Source organism: Rhinopithecus roxellana, chromosome 9 (assembly GCF_007565055.1).
Source record: "Rhinopithecus roxellana isolate Shanxi Qingling chromosome 9, ASM756505v1, whole genome shotgun sequence".
NCBI classification, from domain to species: domain Eukaryota; kingdom Metazoa; phylum Chordata; class Mammalia; order Primates; family Cercopithecidae; genus Rhinopithecus; species Rhinopithecus roxellana.
Genome location: NC_044557.1, coordinates 136530361 through 136552525, shown reverse-complemented (window position 1 = coordinate 136552525; position 22165 = coordinate 136530361). Strand labels below are relative to the sequence as shown.

At 47.8% G+C, this 22165-nt stretch overlaps 1 protein-coding gene across 2 annotated transcripts in view; it reads right to left on the bottom strand.

Moving 5' to 3' along the window:
• SCARA5 (scavenger receptor class A member 5) overlaps window positions 1–22165 on the bottom strand; it is a 146646-nt gene that overhangs the window by 39033 nt on the left and 85448 nt on the right. Inside the window, exons 5-7 of one of the 2 annotated variants that reach the window (XM_030937978.1) lie at window positions 7164–7244; window positions 4652–4750; window positions 1865–1921 (exon numbers count right to left, since the gene is read on the bottom strand). In XM_030937978.1, coding sequence (XP_030793838.1) covers window positions 1865–1921; window positions 4652–4750; window positions 7164–7244 — 237 coding nt within the window. The remainder of the gene's footprint in view (window positions 1–1864; window positions 1922–4651; window positions 4751–7163; window positions 7245–22165) is intronic. The other variant, XM_030937979.1, reaches the window with a different exon arrangement.

The window sequence follows — 22165 nt, the reverse complement described above, 5'->3', positions numbered from 1 at the left end:
CTGGGCACTGGTTTTACTGTGGGCAAGTCCATCACTTTCGAGGACAAGGTGCTGTCACCTGCCTTGCTCCTATTTGATCCTGAATCATGCCTCAGGGAGGGGAAGGCAGAGAGGAAGCAGGGGCAAGTTTAAGTGTGGGGGGTCCTTGGGGAGGCCTCTTTTCCGGAGTGAGGTCTCCTTCTGGTCCTGCACAGCTGCGACGAAAGTGTCATTTGAAGGGCCTACTGCGCCATACCACCCTGAGTGTGCTTGATCTCATCTGAAGGACCTACTGAGGCCAAGGAAGCATGAAAATGACAGACCATTCAGCTGTAGTTTACATCTCAGCTGATACGAGCAACTGAAGAGAAGGCAGTTAAAGTGTCTGATGTGTACTGCATGGCCAGGAATAATCCTGCAATGATCTGGAGGATTAGGCAGGCACCAAGAAGTGAGCCAAAGTTTCATCATATAAAAATGTTAGATGGTGTGGGAAGATCAATGAATGAGTAATTAATAATTTTTATTAGCGGGTGTGTTTTGCGGGTCTTGGCCGTTAGTGTTCTTAGAGTTGAAGTATAACAATAATTTTTCATGTCATTAGTCATGGTTATAGTCCTTGTGGGAATAATGGCACATGCTATATTTTTATTAAGTGTCCTTTTGGTTGTAGGGTTTGTAGGTTTCTCTTCGAAACCTTCTCCTATTTATGGAGGCCTATGGCTAATGATTAGTGGTGCTGTGGGTTGTGGTGCTGTGGGTTGTGGTGCTGTGGGTTGTGGTATTGTGTTGAATTTTGATGGGGCTTTCGTGGGGCTGACAGTCTTCTTGATTTCTTTGGGTGTCATGAGACCCCTTTCTATGCCCAGCTTGTGACTCTGCAGTGGCCCCAGTCCCTGAGTATCTGAGGGGGGGGGGAGGCTATAACACAGAGACTCTTTCCCTAGGCCCCATCCTCCCAGAGCCAAGACCGGAGCCCAGATGCCAGAGGCAGTGATATTCTGCTTGCGCCCTTGCATGGGACAGAGCCAACTTACACCACATGCTGGGTTTGGGGATTTTTCTTTTGCTCCTTTTTCAACTTGGCTAGGAGACTGCTCATTCTTCTCTGGCAAGTCTCCAAGATTCTACATGTAGCACTTTGTGGGGAAAAGTAAACCCTAGAAGAGTGGCACAACTAAATAAGCGGATTCCCTTGTCAACATTCTAGCAAGGACTGCATCAGAAAGATGTCCACTCCTAACCGGGTGGTCTGCCGGATCATGAGCACTCCAGCGTCACTCCTCCATCAGTGGCAAACAGGGAAAACAAAGGCGATGCCACTTTGTCTCTGCACCTTTCCCTGTGTAACACCCAGGGAGGGGAGGCCTTTAACAAGGTCAGTAGCTGAATTTGTGCACACACCTCCGATGATTTTAGGAAGTGTGTCTGAGTGGGTGTATTACACAGAATAATAATCACAAACAGGTACTGAGTCCTCATTAGGTGTCCAGCACGATCATAAGCACTTTACACAGATTAACTCATTCAATTCTCACAACGACCTTATGAGGTAAGGACTCCTGTTATCCCCATTTTATAGATGAGAACACCAAGGCACAGAGATTATACCCAGCTGGGCTAGTGAGCGGCCAGGGGAAGCCTCCAGATCCATGCACACAATCACTAGGCTTATGACACCTCGAGAAATGTGGCCAGTGCCCCTGGGGTCTATCAGCATCTCTTGCTAGACCAACGGAGCCCTAAAAAAGGTAGGGAGCCTCCTTTGACACTTGAACCCCAGCCATGGCTCCAGCCTCTGAACATCCAAACTCATGGAGCTGCTCGGGAGACAGCTAGCCCTGTGCCAAGACCATATCCCGGGACCCCAGCAAAATTTCCTTACTGGCATCCCCGGCTCTGTCTCCTTTCTCTCCTTTCTCTCCTTTTGGGCCTCGGTCACCTAAAACAGAGAAGGAAAACTGGCATTAGAAATGGAAACAAATCCTAATTGTGAAAAAAATGTTACCTTCAGGAGATTGATGAACTCGAGACCAGAGAAACCCTCAGGCGGGAGCCAGCAGCAACTGAAGAGTCCAGCAGGCAGGAGAAGAGGGCAGCCAATTCTGCCATCTGCCCTGGGTACCCCGAGAAGGATGAGGCACGGGTGAGAAAATCCCACCCCTTCGTAAAGAACCAAAGAGCAGCCTCTACCAGCACAGCCTCAAAGAGCACATGGAATTTTGCAGGAAGAAGACAAGTCAAAGATGCTCCTATTAAACACTTGGGGTTTTAGAAGTCCACATCCAAGTTTGTTCTAACGAGCCCAGGGGAAAACAAGGGAGAGGGGGCTTTAGTTAAATAGGGGGAAAGGCGGGTTCTACGTCAAGCAGGTTTTCTTGTGGGAGAGATCATAAAACTTAAGTGTGAGATACCAGAGAATTGTGGCATTTCCTTCCCAGGATATGGCTAAAGGAGATAGATAAAGGAGGATATGACCTCTTTGGCCAGCTGGCATCTCCCTCTACAAAGAAGTAGAAAATCCTGGCACCACTCACTGGACATTAAAATGACAAGGGACTTCAATTCCAAGGACCTCCAGGAAGACATCTGCAAATCAAAAGCCCATGGGCATGCTGTCTGGTGAAAAAAGAAAGCCAGCAAATTCCAGGGGAGAATGCCCAGGATGATCTAAGACTTGAAAAAATAAAAAATAAAAAAAGGCAGCCATATACATATATAGGAATGTGCTCAGAAAACTGTCTGGCAGGGTAGGCTCCAAAGCATTGACAGTAGTTATTCTAAAGAATAAGAGCTGGGGGAACTGAGGGGTGGAGACTTTTAGCTTTATGAACTTCTGTGTTGTCTAATTTGTTTTGTTTTTTAAATTATTTATTTATTTATTTATTTTTGAGACAGGGTCTCACTCTGTCACCCAGGCCCAGGCTGGAGTGCAGTGGTACAATCTTAGCTCACTGCAACTTCCACTTCCCGGGTTCAAGTGATTCTCCTGCCTCCGCTTCCTGAGTAGCTGGGATCACAGGTGTGCACCACCATGCCCAGTTAATTTTTGCGTTTTTGGTAGAGACAGGGTTTCGCCATATTGGCCAGGATGGTCTTGAACTCCTGGTCTCAAGTGATCCTCCTGCCTTGGCCTCCCAAAGCGCTGGGGTTACAAGCATGAGTCACCTTGCCCAGGCTCTAATTTTATTTTCAACAAGCATGTGCTGCTTTTACAATCTGTTTTAAAACCAACTTTTTAAAATGGGATCATAAAAGAAAGGAAAACCTCAGCCTGTTTCATCACGGACCAGAAAGTAAAATAAAACTTATCAGTGATCCTAGATCAAGAGATCACCCTAGACACGGGGTGGGAATGATTAGTAGTACTTTTTTCTTAGTTTTCATTTTAATAAGTGAGGAGTAGAAAGCCTGGGGAAAGAGCATCAGATGTCCTCATCTTCCGCAGTGATGCTAGGAGGTTTAGACAATCTTGAAGCGAGCATGAAAAGACATGTAAAAGTAGGTTTCCCTAAAAACAAACAAGGGGACTGCCTGCAGGAAGAAGAGCAAATCAGAAAGAACATTTTTGGCACTGTAAATCTGAGAACTGAATTAAAGTTGTAAATCCGGCCGGATGCGGTGGCTCAAGCCTGTAATCCCAGCACTTTGGGAGGCCGAGACGGGCGGATCACGAGGTCAGGAGATCGAGATCATCCTGGCTAACACGGTGAAACCCCGTCTCTACTAAAAAAAAAACTACAAAAAACTAGCTGGGCGACGTGGCGGCGCCTGTAGTCCCAGCTACCCGGGAGGCTGAGGCAGGAGAATGGCGTGAACCCGGGAGGTGGAGCTTGCAGTGAGCTGAGATCCGGCCACAGCACTCCAGTCTGGGTGACAGAGCGAGACTCCGCCTCAAAAAAAAAAAAAAAAAAAAAAAAAAAAGTTGTAAATCCTGGGGGAATAGAAGAGTATAGAGAAGGTCAGGAGTCTGGCAGGACTGGGGGAGGAGGGCTGTCCTGGGCCTGCAGCCCTGGTGTCTGCCCTGCAGGTCACCTTGCTGGCTTTCTCTGATTACATCTCTGGGCTGCAACCTATCATGACACTCCCTTGCATTTCTACAAGGACTTTAGCATTTGCACACATACATGCTTGCTCACTCCTCCTGACAGACCTGTGAAATATATACCATGAGGATTTATAGATTTGTGTGTGTGTGTGTTTGTTTTATTTTGTTTTAGAGATGAGCTCTTGCTCTGTCACCCAGGGTGGTGGCACAGTCATAGCTCACTACAGCCTCCAACTCCTAGACTCAAGAGATCCTTCCCACTCAGCCTCCCAAGTAGCTGGGACTACAGGTACGTGCCACCACACTCAGCTAATTATTTTATATTTTCTAGAGATGGAGTCTTGCTGTGTTGCCCAGGCTGATCTCAAACTCTTGGGCTCAAGCAATCCTCCTGCCTGGTCCTCTCAAAATGCTGGGACTACAGGCAAGAGTCACCATGCCTGGCTGAGAGTTTCTAGTTTTTAGAAGAAAAACTAAATGCTTTAACAAAATGAAGTGACTTGCACAAGGTTTCCCCGCTGGTCCACGGCACAGTGAAGATGAGAGTCCTGGTCCTCCACGCCAATGCCCACATGCTGCCTGGGACTGGTGGTGAGGCTCAGGGAAAACTGAGGTTGTTATTACCTTTGAACCCACGCATGCCCATTGGTCCTGTGGCCCCCAGCTTCCCATCATCGCCCTTGGGCCCGGGCAATCCTGGGGTACCTCTTTCCCCGGGCAGACCTGGGGAGAAAACAGACAAATGGCAGAGCCTCAGATGCAGAACAGGAATGACCCTCAGAGGTCATCGCAGGTTCAAGGCTCAGCCTCCCCCACACATCCTCTTTTAGCCTTTGTGTCTGGTTTTTTTCTGTTAATCTAAAGATGCCGCCACAGCAGAGTCAAACAGGTCCACACGGACCCTCCCCATGCACACCCTGTATCCGTCAGGCTCGGGATCCTCCCGCTAGAAAGGTCCAGTGCTATTGTGAGTGACGGTAGGGGTGCCTATCCCTTTGGGGGTGTTCCTTTGCCCTTGAGCATGCTGGAGATTTAGAATCAGCAACACTTTTTTTTTTTTTTTTTTTTTGAGACAAAATCTCACTCTGTTACCCAGGCTGGAGTGCAGTGGCACCATCTCAGCTCACTACAACCTTCGCCTCCCAGGTTCAGACACTCCTCCCACCTCACCCTCCTGAGTAGCTGGGATTACAGGCGCACGCCAGCACGCCCAGCTAATATTTGTGTTTTTAGTAGAGACAGGGTTTCACCATGTTGGCCAGGCTGGTCTCAAACTCCTGACCTCAAGTGATCTGCCTGCCTTGGCCTCCCAAAGTGTTGGAATTACAGGCGTGAGCCACCGCACCCGGCCTAGAATCAGTAAACACTTTTTTGAGCACTTTCTGTGTGCCAGGCCCTGCTCTGGATGCTAAGTATCTCATTTAATCATCACAACACTGGGAGGGATTATTCTGCCTGTGTTACAAATGAGCCAATCGGAGCTCAGAGAGATTAAGTAAACTGCCCAAGGTCACACAGCAGTGTTGGAGGCAGGATCTGAGCCCTGTTCTTGCTGAAATAAAGGTTCATGGTCAGTCAGCATCACTTCATGCTGGATCAACAGGGCTTACAGGTACTTAGGGAGGAGGGTGGGTGGAAGAAAAAATAGCTTCTCATTTTATTTAAGGAAAAACAAACAAACAAACAAACACAAAAAGATCCCTTCCCTTGCATACACACAGGGAGGTATAGCAAAAGGGATTGGAGGCGAGGTCAGTAAATGGATGGCCTGCTGCCGATCAAATCCCAGGGCTCTTGGCCATGAGGCCCCTTGGCCACCTCCTGCTGTGACAGCACCATGCAGAGCCAGCATAAACAAGTGCTTGACCGAGTGAGAGCCCTGGCCCCCATGAGGCCTGGCCTAAGGCACAGTTATCTCTGCAAAGCAGAGCACCCTTAATTAACTAATTGTTCTTTCCTGCTTGGAATGTGAGTTGGTTTGCTTTGGGCGTTTTCTGGGACTTGGAGAAATCTGTCTCCCAGTAATGAATTATTCCTCTAGTCCTAAGGTCCAATGACTGGAAGAAGACGGGTTTCTCAGAGAGAGCTGATTGGGTTTCCTCCCTTTCCCTCCTAATACAACATATGTGTTCCCAGAGTCCAATAGCTCCGCTGCCACAGAATTCTTGATTTAGCACAAGCTGTGCCCCAGGCCCCTCATCTTATGATTCCCTAAGGCAGAAAATGCAGTTCCAGAGCCCCATGAGCCCCTGAGCAGCCTCAGTGCTGACTTTAGGGAGGTTCCCTGAGAGGGGAAGGCCAGGAGTGGAGACTGGGCTGGGATCTCTCCTTCCTCCAGGCACTGTCTCCTCTACTGTGTTTGCAACGTCTTAGAGATTTAGGAAACAGAAGGTTTGGGGGTATAATTCCTAAAATAAATAACTGGGCACCTTTCTCCCTCTATTTCCTTTTCTTCCATCACTCAGAAGACCACAGTCTCCCCGCAAAATGTTACACGCAGCACAGGCTCAGGAATGGACAGACTGGCGGGCAAGGTACAACGGAGGAACTCAACAGGAGCTTTGGAGACAGTGAGTCTAAGAACGTTGCCTTTCTAGAAGGCCCAAAGTACCTTCCCCACCAGCCACTGGCTCTTCAGGGCTGTTGCTGCGTGCAGCAGGATGGGGAGGGGAGGGATCAAAAGGGGAAGGGATAGGCATTCATGACCCATGCGTAGAGCTGGGCAGGGTCGGCAGGAGCCATGGTGGGGCGGGAGGGTGGCAGGTGGCTGCTGATCGGGAAACACTGATGGGACAGCATCTTTGAAGGGTTGGTCTGAATCTCAAAACATCTCCAACGCCTTCTACACGCTCTGCTCACACAGACCCTGGCTCCTGGGCTGGGAAGGGGCTTCAGGGAGCTGCAGGCCTGTACTGTGCCCTTTTCCTTCAGATTGTGGCACTTGCTAAGAAAAAGTATGTGCTGCATCCCATCGTGACACCAGCAACCTCTTAGTCTCTTGTTGGAACAGAGTGTTTGAGGCGGAGTCGACTGGGTGCTCCTCTGGGGAGCCCTGGCATTTATACCATCAAGAAAGTAGGTAGTAGAGATGGATTGGGGGTCTCTCCCAGATCCTTCCCAGGGGCATGTCTATTACCTCGAAGTCCAGGCAATCCAGGGATGCCAGGCCTGCCTTCCTTTCCTTCATCCCCCTGATCACCTTTGGGTCCCGGTGGCCCTGGAAAGGCAAAAACAGTACTGAGGTTAGGGGGTTGCCTTCTGGAACAGGACCAGGTCATCTGTAGAGGAAACAAAATGTCCTCTCTGAGGAGAGGAAGGGACAGCATTAGCTCTGGAAACTCACAGGGAACCCTCAGCCCAGTCTCAGGGGGCATCAGGAAAGGCTTCCTGGAATAAGTAATATCCAAAGTGAAATCTCAAAGAGAAAGAGGAGTGAGCTGAGTAAACAGAGGGTTGAGAGAGTGTGCTATGGACTGAATATGTGTGTCCCCTCCCAAAACCATATGTTGAATCCCTAATCCCCAATGTGACAGTTTTAGGAGGTGGGGTCTTTGGGAGGTGATGAGGTTTTGATGAAGTCATAGGGGTGAGCCCGCATGATGGGATTAGTGGTTTTATAAGAAAAGACACCAGGGAGTTCTCTCTCTCTCTCAAATAGACACAGCAAGAAGGCAGCAGTCTGCACACCAGGAGGAGAGTCCTCACCAGAACCCGGCCCTGCCACACCCTGATCCTGGACTTTCAGCCTCCAGAGCTGTGAGAAATAAATGCCTGTTGTTTAAGCAGCTCAGTCTATGGTATTTTGTTGTGGCAGCCTGGGCTAAAAGTGAAAAGGGACAGTTCCAGGCAGAGGGAACAATCCCTACAAAGGTTGACAGTGAAGACAGAGATATGTAAGCCACAGCGGGATAAGAGGTGGGGGACACACTGGGATGAAAAAGTGCAGCTTTTAGAGACCCGGCCTGAGTGTTGGACTCAGCCCCTCCTGAGGGCACCAGAGGCCACAGAGGGGCCTGAGAGAAGAGCTCAACCAGATTTGCACATGAGGAAGACGGCTCAGGCTGCAGTGTGGAAAATGGGTGGGAACAGGAGGGAGGCTGAGGCAGAGCTTTCAGTCCAGCCAGGTCGGATGTGAGACCCCTGGATGAGGAGCACAGCCATCAGAGGGTTGTCAGGGACACAAACAAAAGCTGCTTAGAAAGTGGACGAGACTGACTTTGGTGAAAGTTGGGGAGGAAGAGGCCAGAGTCATGCTCAGATGTCTGGCTTTTGCACTTGGATGGAAGAGAGGTTTCTAATCTTTCCTGAGTGGGGCTGCCCTCCAGGCTGGGGCTCCCGCGTGCCAGGGATTCTGTCATATGTGATTGGATCCAGTCCCCATGACAATGCCGTGTGCTGCAGTTACTCATCTGAGACCACACAGCCAGTGAGTGAGTGAGGCAGCTGTTGTTTCAACCCACATGTGACCTGCCTGTGTCCACTCTGCAACACCCATGGGGCTAGATGTCTCACCAGTTACAGAATCTTCTTGCCAGCCATGGTTGCACCTGCTGTTCCCAAGCCAGTGAGCCCATGAGCCCTCCCTGCCAACCTCCTCCAGTCACTACCAGCTCTCAGGTGACTCACTGCCCCTTCCTCACAAAACCCTCTCTGACCCAGCGTGCTGAAAGTTGGTGCGAGTTGCTTGAATGCGTGTGCTTGGTGCCATTTGACAAGTAATCTCACCCTGCCTTGTCCTCTTGTCATAGTGATTGTGTCCCACCTTTCCTAAGAAAATTGCCAGCTCCCTGAGACAGGACCATACCCTTTACATCCCTATACCTGCTGTGAAGACCCAGACTCCAAGCTCTCACCTCGTGCTGCTTTTCAAGAGCAAATGAGGACCATGGGGCCTGGCATGGTGGTTCATGCCTGTAATCCAGCACTTTGGGAGGCTGAGGAGGGTGGATCACCTGAGGTCAGGAGTTCGAGGCCAGCCTGGCCAACATGGTGAAATCCTGTATCTGTTAAAAATACAAAAATTAGCCAGGTGTGATGGTGGATGCCTATAATCCCAGTTACACTGGAGGCTGAGCAGCAGAATTGCCTGAATCTGGGAGGCAGAGGCTGCAGTGAGCCAAGATCGTGCCATTGCACTCCAGCCTGGGTGACAAGAGTGAAACTCTGTCTCCAAAAAAAAAAAAAGAGAAAAAGAAAAAAGAAAAAAAAGGGAGGACCATGAAAAACAGCCTTTATAGGCCTTACCCCTTAAATTCATGTCTACCAGGAACCTCAGAATATGACTTTATTTGGAAATAGGGTCTTTGCAGACATAATTAATTAAAATGAGGTTATACTGGGGTAGGGCAGGCCTCAGTGCAATGGCTGGTGTCCTTATAAGAAGGGAAAACCAGAGACACAGAGATATGCGAGCACATGTGGCAACAGAGACAGAGGTTGGAGTGATGCATTCCCAAGCCAGGAAACACCAAGAATTGCCAGCAAGTACCAGTGGCTAGAAAGGGCCAAGGAAGGGTCCTCCCCCTGAGCTTTCAGAGGGAATGTGGCCCTGTGGACACCTTGATTTCAGACTTTGAGCCTCCAGAACTGTGAGAAAATAAGCTTCTGTTAAACCACCAAGTTTATGATGCTTTATTATGGCAGTGCCAGGAAACGGAAACACACAGACTCACAGCCCAGCAGTAATGTCTTGCACAATAAATATTTGATGAATGAGTGAGTATATGAGATCAGAAGGTGTTAATAATACATAGAAAACAACCAGCCAGCCAAGATCGAGATGTACTGATACCTTCCTCACACTGGCACTGTCCTCAGAACCTAACCAAACTTGACAGCTGTTTAGTAATTCCATGGCACGCACGCAGGGAAAAAAGTAGTCAACAATTCTTCAATTCACAAGTAATACAAATGATTTAAGAAGGACTACGTTTTGTGATCCCAGTTTTCAGACCACAGGACTGAGTCAGAGAACCTGTTGGGAATAGATCAAAGATGGCACAGAAATTAAGGACTGAGTCAGGAAGCAAATGTGCTTCACTACCCCTTCCCAGTGATCTCCCCTTAAGGCCAAGGCCAAGGCTGCAGCAAAGGGAACCGGGAGAGGGTGCCTGGATCTCTGCTGCTGGGCTGGATGCCCACCCCTTTCTCTCTTCTCTGCCTCCACCACCCCGGGTGCTCCAGGAACCGAGCTGGTCACAGACGCAAAGGACTGCACCCTCCAATTTCAGCTCTCCCTCAGATGCAGGTGCAACCTGCAGGGGGGTCTTCCCAGGAGTCCCTCTCGCCAAGGGAGGATGCTGCCTGAAGACCCTGATTTGGGGCCTCTGGGTGGTAGACATCATCTGAAAGGTGGGCATTGAGTATGGATATCGAGTCTCGGGTTCAAGTCCTGATTCTATTAAATGTGGGTAAAAGAAAACATTCCTTTCTCGTGCAGTTGTAGCGAGGACTGAGTGGATTCAGTGGCATGATGACTAGAGAAGGGCTTCAAAGCCTTGAGTGAGGGGGGTCACCCCGATCACCTCACTTTGCATAATGCCTCCACACTGCAAAAAAATAATAATAATAATAACACCTCCTCAGAGCCATTATAGGATGACAACCTCCGGGTATTCCTGGTGCACCTGAAATCACCCTGTGGAGTTTGGCTGGCTCATCCGGGGAGAGGCAGGTCTCAAGAATGTGCTACAGACGGATTTTTTTTTTTTTTTTTTTTTTTTGAGACAGAGTCTGGCTCTGTTGCCCAGGCTGGAGTATAGTGGTGCAATTTCAGCTCACTGCAAACTCCGCCTCCCGGGTTCACACCATTCTCCCTGCCTCAGCCTCTCGAGTAGCTGGGACTCCAGGCGCCCACCCCCACACCTGGCTAACTTTTGTATTTTTAGTAGAGACGGGGTTTCACCGTGTTAGCCAGGATGGTCTCAATCTCCTGACCTCGTGATCCGCCCACCTCACCCTCCCAAAATGCTACGATTATAGGCGTGAGCCAATGCGCCCAGCTGGATTTTTTAAAAAAATAACTATGTGGTTATGAGGGTCTTTGCTAGAGAGTAACTGGGAAGAAGGTGGGGTGGGCAGTAAAGGTGGGCACCAATTCCCAGCACCATCCTCAGATGGTACTGGCCTGACTGACTCAGAAGGGCTGATGATTTGGCCAGAGCCTCGAGGGGCCAAGCTGCCAGGTGCTCCGAGGACCAAGTGTGTCTTTAAATCACTGATGCTGGCCGGGTGTGGTGGCTCAAGCCTGTAATCCCAGCACTTTGGGAGGCCGAGACGGGTGGATCACGAGGTCAGGAGATTGAGACCATCCTGGCTAACACAGTGAAACCCCATCTCCACTAAAAAAAAGTACAAAAAAAACTAGCCGGGCGAGGTGGCGGGCGCCTGTAGTCCCAGCTACTCAGGAGGCTGAGGCAGGAGAACGGCGTAAACCTGGGAGGTGGAGCTTGCAGTGAGCTGAGATCCGGCCACTGCACCCTAACCTGGGTGACAGAGTGAGACTCCATCTCAAAAAATAAAATAAAATAAAATAAAATAAATCACTGATGCTGCCCGTAAGTGAAGCAATCTCGGGATCTGACTTTTTAGTGTGTTTACGGACACTATCCTTTCTTCAGAAACCCAAGCTGGAAATCTTGAGCCTGCTCTGATTCCTCTTTCCTGTCTCCCTTTTGCATCCCTTTCTAGCCACACCCATCTGTGATTTGAGGCTTCTCATAAAGGAGGGTACTTTTCATGTCTCCACCTCCTTCCTCACTGCTTCCACCCTCGTCAGGTCCTTATGGCCTGGCTCTGGCCTTTATAAGAACCTCCCTGTCTTGGTCTCTCTCCAGCCCATGTGAGCCTTGCTGTCTGATCAATCTCTCTGAAAAAACAAAGCAACCAAAGTGACTCAGAGCACGGGGAGGCCCCTCACTGCACCACAGGCGCAGCTTCCCCTGTCAAGGCCTGTCCGGAGCCGTGAGGCCCGGAAATTGCCGCGGCCTCTGTTGCTTAAGCTCCGCATTGTGGAGACAAGATGGCGCACTTCCTGGTTCTTCATCATCAACTTTACCCGCGCGCGCGAACTTTTCCCGCCCGTGCGTAGATAACCTCATGCGCCTGGGAAAAGTACAAACCCACAGCGCATGCGCGATTGTAATTTGAGTAAGCCCAGCCTCCTGTCACCGCCCTGGCCCTTCCTCTTCCCTGCCAGCCTATATAAGGCATCGCACCGCCGCCATTAAACGAGACTTGTTCAGGCTATTTGTCTTGTCTCCATTTCTCGTGTTTTCTTGTCTCCTCCATTCCCACTCCCCCTTCCAGGGCCCGTTCGACTGTCCTGCAGGTCGGGACACCTGGTGCCCGGACAGGGACCTGGACATGGGGGAAGAAGTGAGGAAGAAGGCACTAAAGTCGGCCGAAAGTAAAAGTGGAAGAAATTCCTCCGGACGTCGCGGGAGCCTGCCGCATTGGAACCAGAGGTGAGTAATAGTGTCTGATTATGGGACAAGAATTAAGCCAGCATCAAATTTATGTAGGGCAATTAAAAGAGGTTTTAAAAACACGAGGAGTAAAGGTTAAAAGTAATGATTTATTTAAGTTTTTTGATTTTGTAAAAGAAACCTGCCCTTGGTTTCCACAAGAAGGGACCATTGACGTAAAGAGGTGGCGTAGAGTGGGAGATTGTTTTCAAGATTACTATAGTATTTTTGGACCAGAAAAGGTTCCGGTGACAGCTTTTTCTTATTGGAATCTAATCAGAGATATAATAGATAAAAAGGAAAAAGAAAAAGATCCTGAGGTAATGGCGGTGGTTACTCAGACTGAGGAAATATTAAGAGGCAGCTCCCAAACCGACCTCGAAAAATCTATACCTAATAAAGAAATAGACCTTATATCGCTACAAAGCGATGAGGAAGAGGCTGGGGTCCCCTCAATAACAAATATAGAAACATCAAACAAGGAAAAGGCCAAAAAATACCCAGTTTTACCTACAACTAATGAAAGCAAAAGTGAAAATAACCTTAACCCTTCAGAAGTAAACTGGGATGATTTGGAGGAAGGGGCAGCAAAATATCATAATTCTGACTGGCCACAAACTGTTACTTATCCCCCTCCCTATAATAAGGCTTCTGCGCCCGCAGTTATGGCAGTAATAGACCCAAAAGAGGAGCTTAGAGAAAAAATTGCACAGCTTGAAGAGCAAATAAAGCTCGAAGAACTACATCAGTCTTTAATCACTAGATTGCAGAAATTAAGGACAGGAAGTGAGAGCATTCAATACCCTAAAGGAATAGAGAAACCCTCTCACCCTCAGAGACCCGGACAGCATGTCCCAAAAGGAAGGTCGCTTGGTAGTAGGGATAGGGAGGATTCCTCTCCTCGAGATGTTTTTCCAGTAACGGAAACTACAGATACGCAGGGTCGAGCCTGGAGACACCACAATGGGTTTGAATTTACTGTAATAAAAGAACTAAAAACTGCTGTCTCGCAATACGGAGCTACTGCCCCGTATACCCTGGCCATAGTCGAATCTGTGGCCGAAAATTGGCTCACTCCCATAGATTGGAATACCTTAGTTAGAGCAGTTCTTTCCGGAGGCGACCATCTGATTTGGAAGTCAGAATTTTATGAAAATTGTAGAGATACGGCCAAGAGAAACCAACAAGCCGGAAATGGTTGGGATTTTGATATGCTAACTGGCTCGGGTAATTACACAGAAACCGATGCTCAGATGCAGTACGATCCTGGACTGTTTTCTCAAATCCAAGCAGCGGCTACCAAAGCCTGGAGAAAACTTCCTGTTAGGGGGGATCCAGGAGCCTCGCTCACGGGGGTCAAACAGGGGCCTGATGAGCCCTTTGCAGACTTTGTACATAGACTTTTAACCATGGCCAGCAGAATATTTGGAAATGCCGAGGCAGGGGTGGATTATGTAAAACAATTAGCTTACGAAAACGCTAACCCGGCTTGTCAGGCAGCAATCAGACCTTATAGAAAGAAAACAGACTTAACAGGCTACATCCGCCTCTGTTCAGACATAGGGCCCTCATATCAACAGGGCTTGGCTATGGCTGCTGCCTTTAGTGGACAAACCGTAAAAGACTTCCTCGCTAGTAAAAATAAGAATAGCAAGGGGTGCTTCAAGTGCGGAAAAATGGGACACTTCGCTAGGGATTGTAAGGGAGAACTAGCTAAGACCTTAGAGGCAAAAGCTCCAGGCCTCTGCCCTAGGTGTAAAAGAGGAAAACATTGGTCCAACGAATGTAAATCTAAAACTGACAATCAAGGAAATCCCCTAACACCTCAACAGGGAAACGGATTGAGGGGCCGGCCCCAGGCCCCGAAACAAGCTTATGGGGCGGTCAGTTTTGTTCCAGCCAGCAGCAACAATCCATTTCAAGACTTAGTAGAGCAACCCCAGGAAGTGCAGGACTGGACCTCTGTTCCACCTCCCACACAGTATTAACACCTGAGATGGGAGCACAAGCTTTAGGCACTGGAATATATGGGCCTTTGCCTCCTGATACCTTTGGATTAATCCTGGGAAGAAGTAGTGTCACTGTGAAGGATCTACAAGTTTTTCCAGGAGTAATCGATAACGACTATACTGGCGAAATTAAAATAATGGCCAGGGCTGTTGACAATATTATTACTGTCCCTCAAGGGGATAGAATAGCACAATTAGTCCTACTGCCTCTAATTAAAACAACTAATAAAGTCCAGCATTCTAACAGAGGAAAGGGAAGTTTTGGATCCTCAAATATATATTGGGTACAGCCAATCACTAATCAAAAGCCCTCCCTGACCTTGTGGCTAGATGGTAAGTTGTTTACAGGATTAATAGATACGGGGGCTGATGTAACCATCATCAAACAAGAGGACTGGCCCTCTCACTGGCCTACCACAGAGACTTTAACTAACTTAAGAGGAATTGGGCAAAGCAGTAATCCCAGACAAAGCTCTAAATACCTCACCTGGAAAGACAAAGAAAATAACTCAGGTCTCATTAAACCATTTGTTATCCCTCAATTGCCTGTTAATCTTTGGGGCCGAGACCTACTCTCCCAGATGAAAATTATGATGTGCAGCCCTAACGATATAGTTACTGCACAAATGCTAGCCCAAGGTTATAGCCCCGGAAAAGGACTGGGAAAAAGGGAAAATGGTATTCAACGGCCTATTCCAGCCTTAGGACAATCTAACACAAAGGGGTTTGGAAATTTTTAGCTTCGGCCATTGACATGCCTGCACCCCAGAAGTGCGCTGACCCCATAACATGGAAGTCGGATGAGCCTGTTTGGGTTGATCAATGGCCTTTAGTTAATGAAAAGCTAATTGCGGCCCAACAGTTAGTGCAGGAACAGCTAATGGCAGGGCATATTGCGGAGAGTAACTCTCCCTGGAATACACCCATATTTGTTATCAGAAAAAGGTCCGGTAAGTGGAGACTCTTACAAGATTTAAGGGCAGTAAACGCTACTATGATCCTCATGGGTGCCTTGCAGCCCAGACTACCCTCTCCGGTAGCAATCCCTCAAGGATATTTTAAAATTATCATAGACCTTAAGGATTGCTTTTTTACAATTCCCCTTCATCCTACTGACCAAAAACGATTCGCCTTTAGCTTACCATCTATAAATTTCAAAGAACCAATGAAACGATACCAATGGAAAGTGTTACCTCAAGGTATGGCCAACAGTCCCACCTTGTGTCAAAACTATGTGGCTACAGCCATACACTCAGTTAGAGAGACATGGAAACAAATGTATATTATACACTATATGGATGACATTCTTATAGCAGGAAAAATGGGAGAACAAGTTTTACAGTGTTTTGCTCAACTCAAGCAAGAACTAACCACAGCGGGTTTACAAATAGCTCCAGAAAAAATACAACTACAAGACCCTTATACATATTTAGGTTTTCAAATAAATGGACCTAAAATTACGAATCAAAAGGCTGTTATCCGTAAAGATAAGTTACAAACCCTCAATGATTTCCAAAAGCTCCTTGGAGACATAAATTGGCTCCGGCCATACTTAAAACTCACCACAGGAGACTTAAAACCCTTATTCGACACCCTGAGAGGTGACTCCAACCCTAAGTCCCTTAGGTCGTTATCAAAAGAAGCTCTTTTATCACTTAATAAAGTAGAGACGGCCATTGCTGAGCAATTTGTTACTAACATAGACTATTCACAGCCATTAACCCTTTTAATATTTAACACAACACTAACACCTACTGGTTTATTCTGGCAAAATAACCCTATTATGTGGGTCCACTTGCCTTCATCACCCAAAAAGGTATTACTCCCCTATTATGATGCCATAGCAGATTTAATTATTCTAGGGAGAGACAATAGCAAAAAATATTTTGGAATTGAACCCTCTACGATCATACAACCTTATTCTAAGCCACAAATCCATTGGCTAATGCAAAACACTGAAACGTGGCCGATTGCTTGCGCCTCTTATGCTGGTAACTTAGATAACCATTACCCGCCAAATAAGCTTATCCAATTTTGTAAACTACATGCTTTTGTCTTTCCTCATGTCATCAGTAAAACACCTTTAGACAATGCCTTATTAATATTCACTGATGGGTCATCCACAGGAACTGCTGCATATACCTTTGCAGACACCACTGTTAAATTCAAAACCAGCCATACCTCGGCTCAGTTAGTAGAATTGCAGGCCCTAATCGCAGTGCTGTCAGCCTTCCCTAATCAGGCCCTTAATATTTATACCGACAGTGCATACTTAGTTCACTCAATACCTCTACTTGAGACAGTAGCACAAATTAAGCATGTGTCACATATAGCCAAGTTATTTTTACGATGCCAACAATTAATACATAATAGAACAACACCCTTCTTTCTTGGACACATTAGAGCTCATTCAGGATTACCAGGACCTCTATCCCAGGGCAACCAACTGGCTGATATGGCAACCAAGACGGTAGCCATAGCTACAAATACAAACCTAGCCCAAGCACAGGCTACTCATGCCTTACACCACCTTAATGCTCGAACTCTAAGATTAATGTTTAAAATAACTAGGGAACAAGCTAGACAAATAGTTAAACAATGCCAGACATGTATAACCTACCTACCAGTCCCTCACTTAGGAGTGAACCCAAGAGGACTAGTTCCCAATATGATCTGGCAAATGGATGTCACCCATTATTCAGAATTTGGTAATTTAAAATATATTCACGTATGTATAGATACATTTAGCGGATTTATACTAGCCACCCTACAAACAGGTGAAGCTACCAAACATGTAATAGCTCATTTATTACACTGTTTTTCTGTAATTGGGAAGCCTAAACAACTAAAGACAGATAATGGTCCTGGCTATACATCTAAAGCTTTCCAAGACTTTTGTCTTAAATTACAAATAAAACATACTACCGGTATTCCATATAATCCTCAAGGACAAGGAATAGTTGAAAGAGCTCACCTATCCTTAAAAACTACCATTGAAAAGATAAAAAAGGGGGAATGATACCCTACTAAGGGCACCCCTAGAAATATTCTTAATCACACACTCTTTATTTTGAATTTTTTAAATCTAGACGATCTAAACAAATCAGCAGCTGATCGATTTTGGCATTCTGACTCCAAAAAACAATTTGCCATGGTCACGTGGAGAGACCCATTAGACAACACATGGCATGGTCCTGACCCAGTGTTAATCTGGGGAAGAGGCTCAGTTTGTGTTTTTTCTCAAACTCATGATGCAGCCAGATGGCTACCAGAACGACTGGTAAGACAGGTACCTAACAATAGTCAATCCAGGGAGTAATTTTCTCCCTGAGAATACTCTTCTCCTCTATTGCAGAGATGAACTCCAATTACAGATTCCTCTGGACCCTCGTGCTGACTTACAAGGCATTCCAGGCTCATGCCGGTTTCGGTGATCCACGTGAAGCTCTTACGATATTACAACAACGGCATGGTAAGCCTTGTGATTGCGCTGGGGGATATTTCGCCAGCCCACCTAATCCTTATATCACAACTGTATCTTGCTCCTCTCACACAGCATACCTGCCGTCTAATTCCCTTAAGTGGAGGTGTGTATTAACCCCAAGAATATCTAGTGGAGGGGATAACATAACCTGCCCTTGTACCACATTTTGGGACTCTATACACAGCTCCTGTTTCACCGCTTATCAAAAATGTACCTCTGGGGGTAAAACATACTATACTGCTATCTTAACAAGATCTAGAACCCCTACTATAGGGGCCAGCAATGTCCCTACAGTATTAGGAAATACCAACAACCTTATATCAGCTGGCTGTACTGGAACGGTAGGACAGCCTGTCTGCTGGAATATTCGCCCCCCTCTTCATATCTCTGATGGAGGAGGACCACAAGACAAGGCCCGAGAAATTATGGTACACAAAAAACTTGAGGAGTTGCAAAGGTCCTTGTACCCGGAAATGTACTACCACCCCTTGGCCTTGCCCAAAACTCGAGGGAGAGAAAAAATTGATGCCCAGACTTTTGACCTCTTCACTGTTACACATAGTCTGCTCAATAATTCCAACTCTGGTCTAGCCAATGATTGCTGGCTGTGCTTACCATTGGGAGATCCTGTTCCTCTTGCCATACCCAGTAATGACTCAAGTTATACACCCAATACTTCCTGCGCCATCATTCCTCCCCTTTGAGTACAGCCCCTCGAATTCTCTAACTCCTCTTGCATCTACTCTCCGCTTCTCAACAATTCCTACGACATTGACGTAGGCATAGCTGAGTTTACTAATTGCTCTATCATCACTAATGTTTCTCATTCGCTGTGTGCCCCAAACAGTTCAGTTTTTATATGCGGCAACAATAGAGCATATACATATTTGCCCACAAACTGGACAGGACTTTGTATCCTAGCCACTCTTCTGCCAGATATAGACATTATCCCTGGAGATGAACCTGTACCTATTCCAGCTATAGATCACTTTTTGGGAAGAGCCATAAGGGCAATACAATTTATCCCCTTACTTGTAGGACTAGGCATCACTACTGCCGTAACAACTGGGGTTTCAAGCCTAGGGGTCTCTGTTACTCAATACACCAAATTGTCTCGCCAATTGATCTCAGATATGCAGGCCATCTCAAGTACTATACAGGATCTACAAGATCAAGTAGATTCCTTGGCAGAAGTAGTGCTCCAAAATAGGAGAGGCCTAGATTTATTAACTGCCGAACAGGGAGGTATCTGCTTAGCTCTACAGGAAAAGTGCTGTTTCTACGCCAACAAGTCCGGGATCGTCAGAGATAAAATCAAGCGTCTACAAGAAGACCTAGAAAAACGACGAAAAGAAATGACTGATAACCCGTTTTGGACTGGGTTCCATGGACTCCTCCCCTATATTATACCGTTATTGGGCCCGCTGCTTTGCCTATTGCTCTTACTCTCTTTGGGACCTATAATCTTCAATAAGCTCATGACATTCATTAAGCAACAAATCGAGGCCATCCAAGCCAAACCCATACAGGTCCATTATCATCGCCTTGAACAGGAAGATCACGGTGGTCCATACTTACGCTTGCCGTAAACCACCTTCCCTGTGCGCTGAACTGGACAGCCAATGACGGGTAAGAGAGTGTCATCTCTCACTAACCTAAGACAGGAGGGCCGTCATAGCTACTGCCTAATCCCATGACAGGTACCAGTGAAGAGATGTGTCACTCCAACCTAAGACAGGCGCAGTTCCCGAGGGACTATCTTCTAGTCACTAATAATATAAAAAAGGAGGACCTGTCCGGAGCCGTGAGGCCCGGAAATTGCCGCGGCCTCTGTTGCTTAAGCTCCGCATTGTGGAGACAAGATGGCGCACTTCCTGGTTCTTCATCATCAACTTTACCCTCGCGCGCGAACTTTTCCCGCCCGCGCGTAGATAACCTCACGCACCCGGGAAAAGTACAAACCCACAGCGCATGCGCGATTGTAATTTGAGTAAGCCCAGCCTCCTGTCACCGCCCTGGCCCTTCCTCTTCCCTGCCAGCCTATATAAGGCATCGCACCGCCGCCATTAAACGAGACTTGATCAGGCTATTTGTCTTGTCTCCATTTCTCGTGTTTTCTTGTCTCCTCCATTCCCACTCCCCCTTCCAGGGCCCGTTCGACTGTCCTGCAGGTCGGGACAAAGGCCCCTGCAGATCACTCACGATCTGACCCTTCTGCTGCAAACTCACAGCTCAGTGCTCATGGTCACCAACTTTCCTCCACCTCTGCACAAACACTCTCCTCATGGAGTCCCTGAACATTAGCCAAATCCTAAGAGTCCAGTCCCTCTTAGTCCTGAGTCTGCCTTCATGCCCACTGATCTGGTTTGGCTGTGTCCCCACCCAAATCTCATCTTGAATTGTAGCTCCCATAATTCCCATGTGTTGTGGGAGGGACTCAGTGGGAGGCAACTGAATCATGGGGGTGGGTCTTTCCCTTGCTGTTCTCATGATAGTGAATAAGTCTCATGAGGTCTGTTGGTTTTATAAAGGGGAGTTCTACACACACTCTCTTGCCTGCTGCCATGTAAGATGTGCCTTTGCTCCTCCACCTCCTGCCGTGATTATGAGGCCTCCCCAGCCATGTGGACTGTGAATCCATTAAATCTCTTTTTTTTTTTTATAAATTACCTAATCTCAGGTATGTCTTTATTAGCAGTGTGAGAACAGATGAATACACCCACCTTCTGATCTCTTAGTGTTGCACAGGCAGAGCCCCCAAATCTCAGAGCTGGAAGGAGGTGGGGAGATCCTTGTGCACAGTGCTCCTGTGGGAGCACCTGCAGCCTGGTCAGGCGGCTGCTGTCCACTCCCTGGGCACTATCCCCCACCTTGGACTGTGGTTCCCAAGGAGGACAGAATCTTCTACAGGGCACTGTCTATGGCCTATGCCTTGCACACCCCGGCACACAATCGGGATCCAAAGAATGACTAATGGGTAGGAGCAGAAGTGCCACAACATCTGTTGTTCCAAGAGGTACCCAAGTGAGCTTTTTCATTTCTCAACTTTCTATACCATCCCATTTCTCATCTCTTCTGTCACCAGTGCAGGCCAGGGCATGGAGGTGGCTGGGACAAGGAGGAGCAGGGTCCTGGGGTCCCTGCTCAGACTCTGCCCACCCATCTAGCCCGCTCCCCTCACGCTTCCCCCAGTGCAATTGCTCCCACCAGAAGCATCTTCCCAATGGGATGAAAGATCTGGGGCCAGGCATTCAGGAGAAGCACGAGGGTTTTCCTGGGGATCAGCCAATGGGAGGAAACCCATGCCTTCTCCCTTCCCTGATCTCAGAATACATGATGGGGTATGGGACTTGCATGGGCTGGAATCCGGGAACTCATGTGCCAAGAGCAAATTATGAGGACAGCTGATGAGCCTGGCCTGGAGCCAGCAGTACAGTCAAAACCACCCCCAGAACCACGCTAACCACAGGGCAGCTGACAGGGTGGAGTGGCTCAGCAAACAGCTCCACTTCCAGTACCCTCAAGTCACCAGGGCCTGGATTCTCAGCCCCTATCACCTTTACACTTTTGAGTGTTCTCTCTTTTTCATCACTTAAGGCACCTCTCTGTGACCCTGAGAAGTGGACGAGGCAGGCACTGTTGGCCCCATTTCACAGCCAACTCAGGCCTAGAAAGGTGCTGGGACTGCCCTTGCTAGTGGTCCTCAAGGCCCCCAGGGAGGGTGGTGGGTGGGGCTGGGGGCAACTCCACCCCCTTCCCAGCGGAGTCCATGTGGAAGGAGAGATGAGAGCTTGGCTCACCACACAATGTCCCAGGGACCTTGGCCCAGGCCACGCTCCGCAGTCCTCCGTAGAGCAGAAAGGCCACTTTACCTGTCACTCCACTCAGAGATGTTCCCCACTTTCAGCAGGTCCCTACTACCCAGAAGCCAGAGTCCCAGCATTAGCCTGGAATCCAAAGCCCTGCTCTGTTACACCATCCCTTTATAAATATTTGCTGATCTGGACTCTAATAGATTTGTGTTTTTTCTCAAAAAATCAGCCTGCAGATAAACCTGCTTTGCAAACTTGTTTTCATAAATCCAGAGATGTATTTTTTCATCCCAGCTGGGTCACTGGATGGTTTTGTGACTTGGGCCAATCATCTCCCCTCTCTGGCCTCAGGATCCTCAAATACAAAA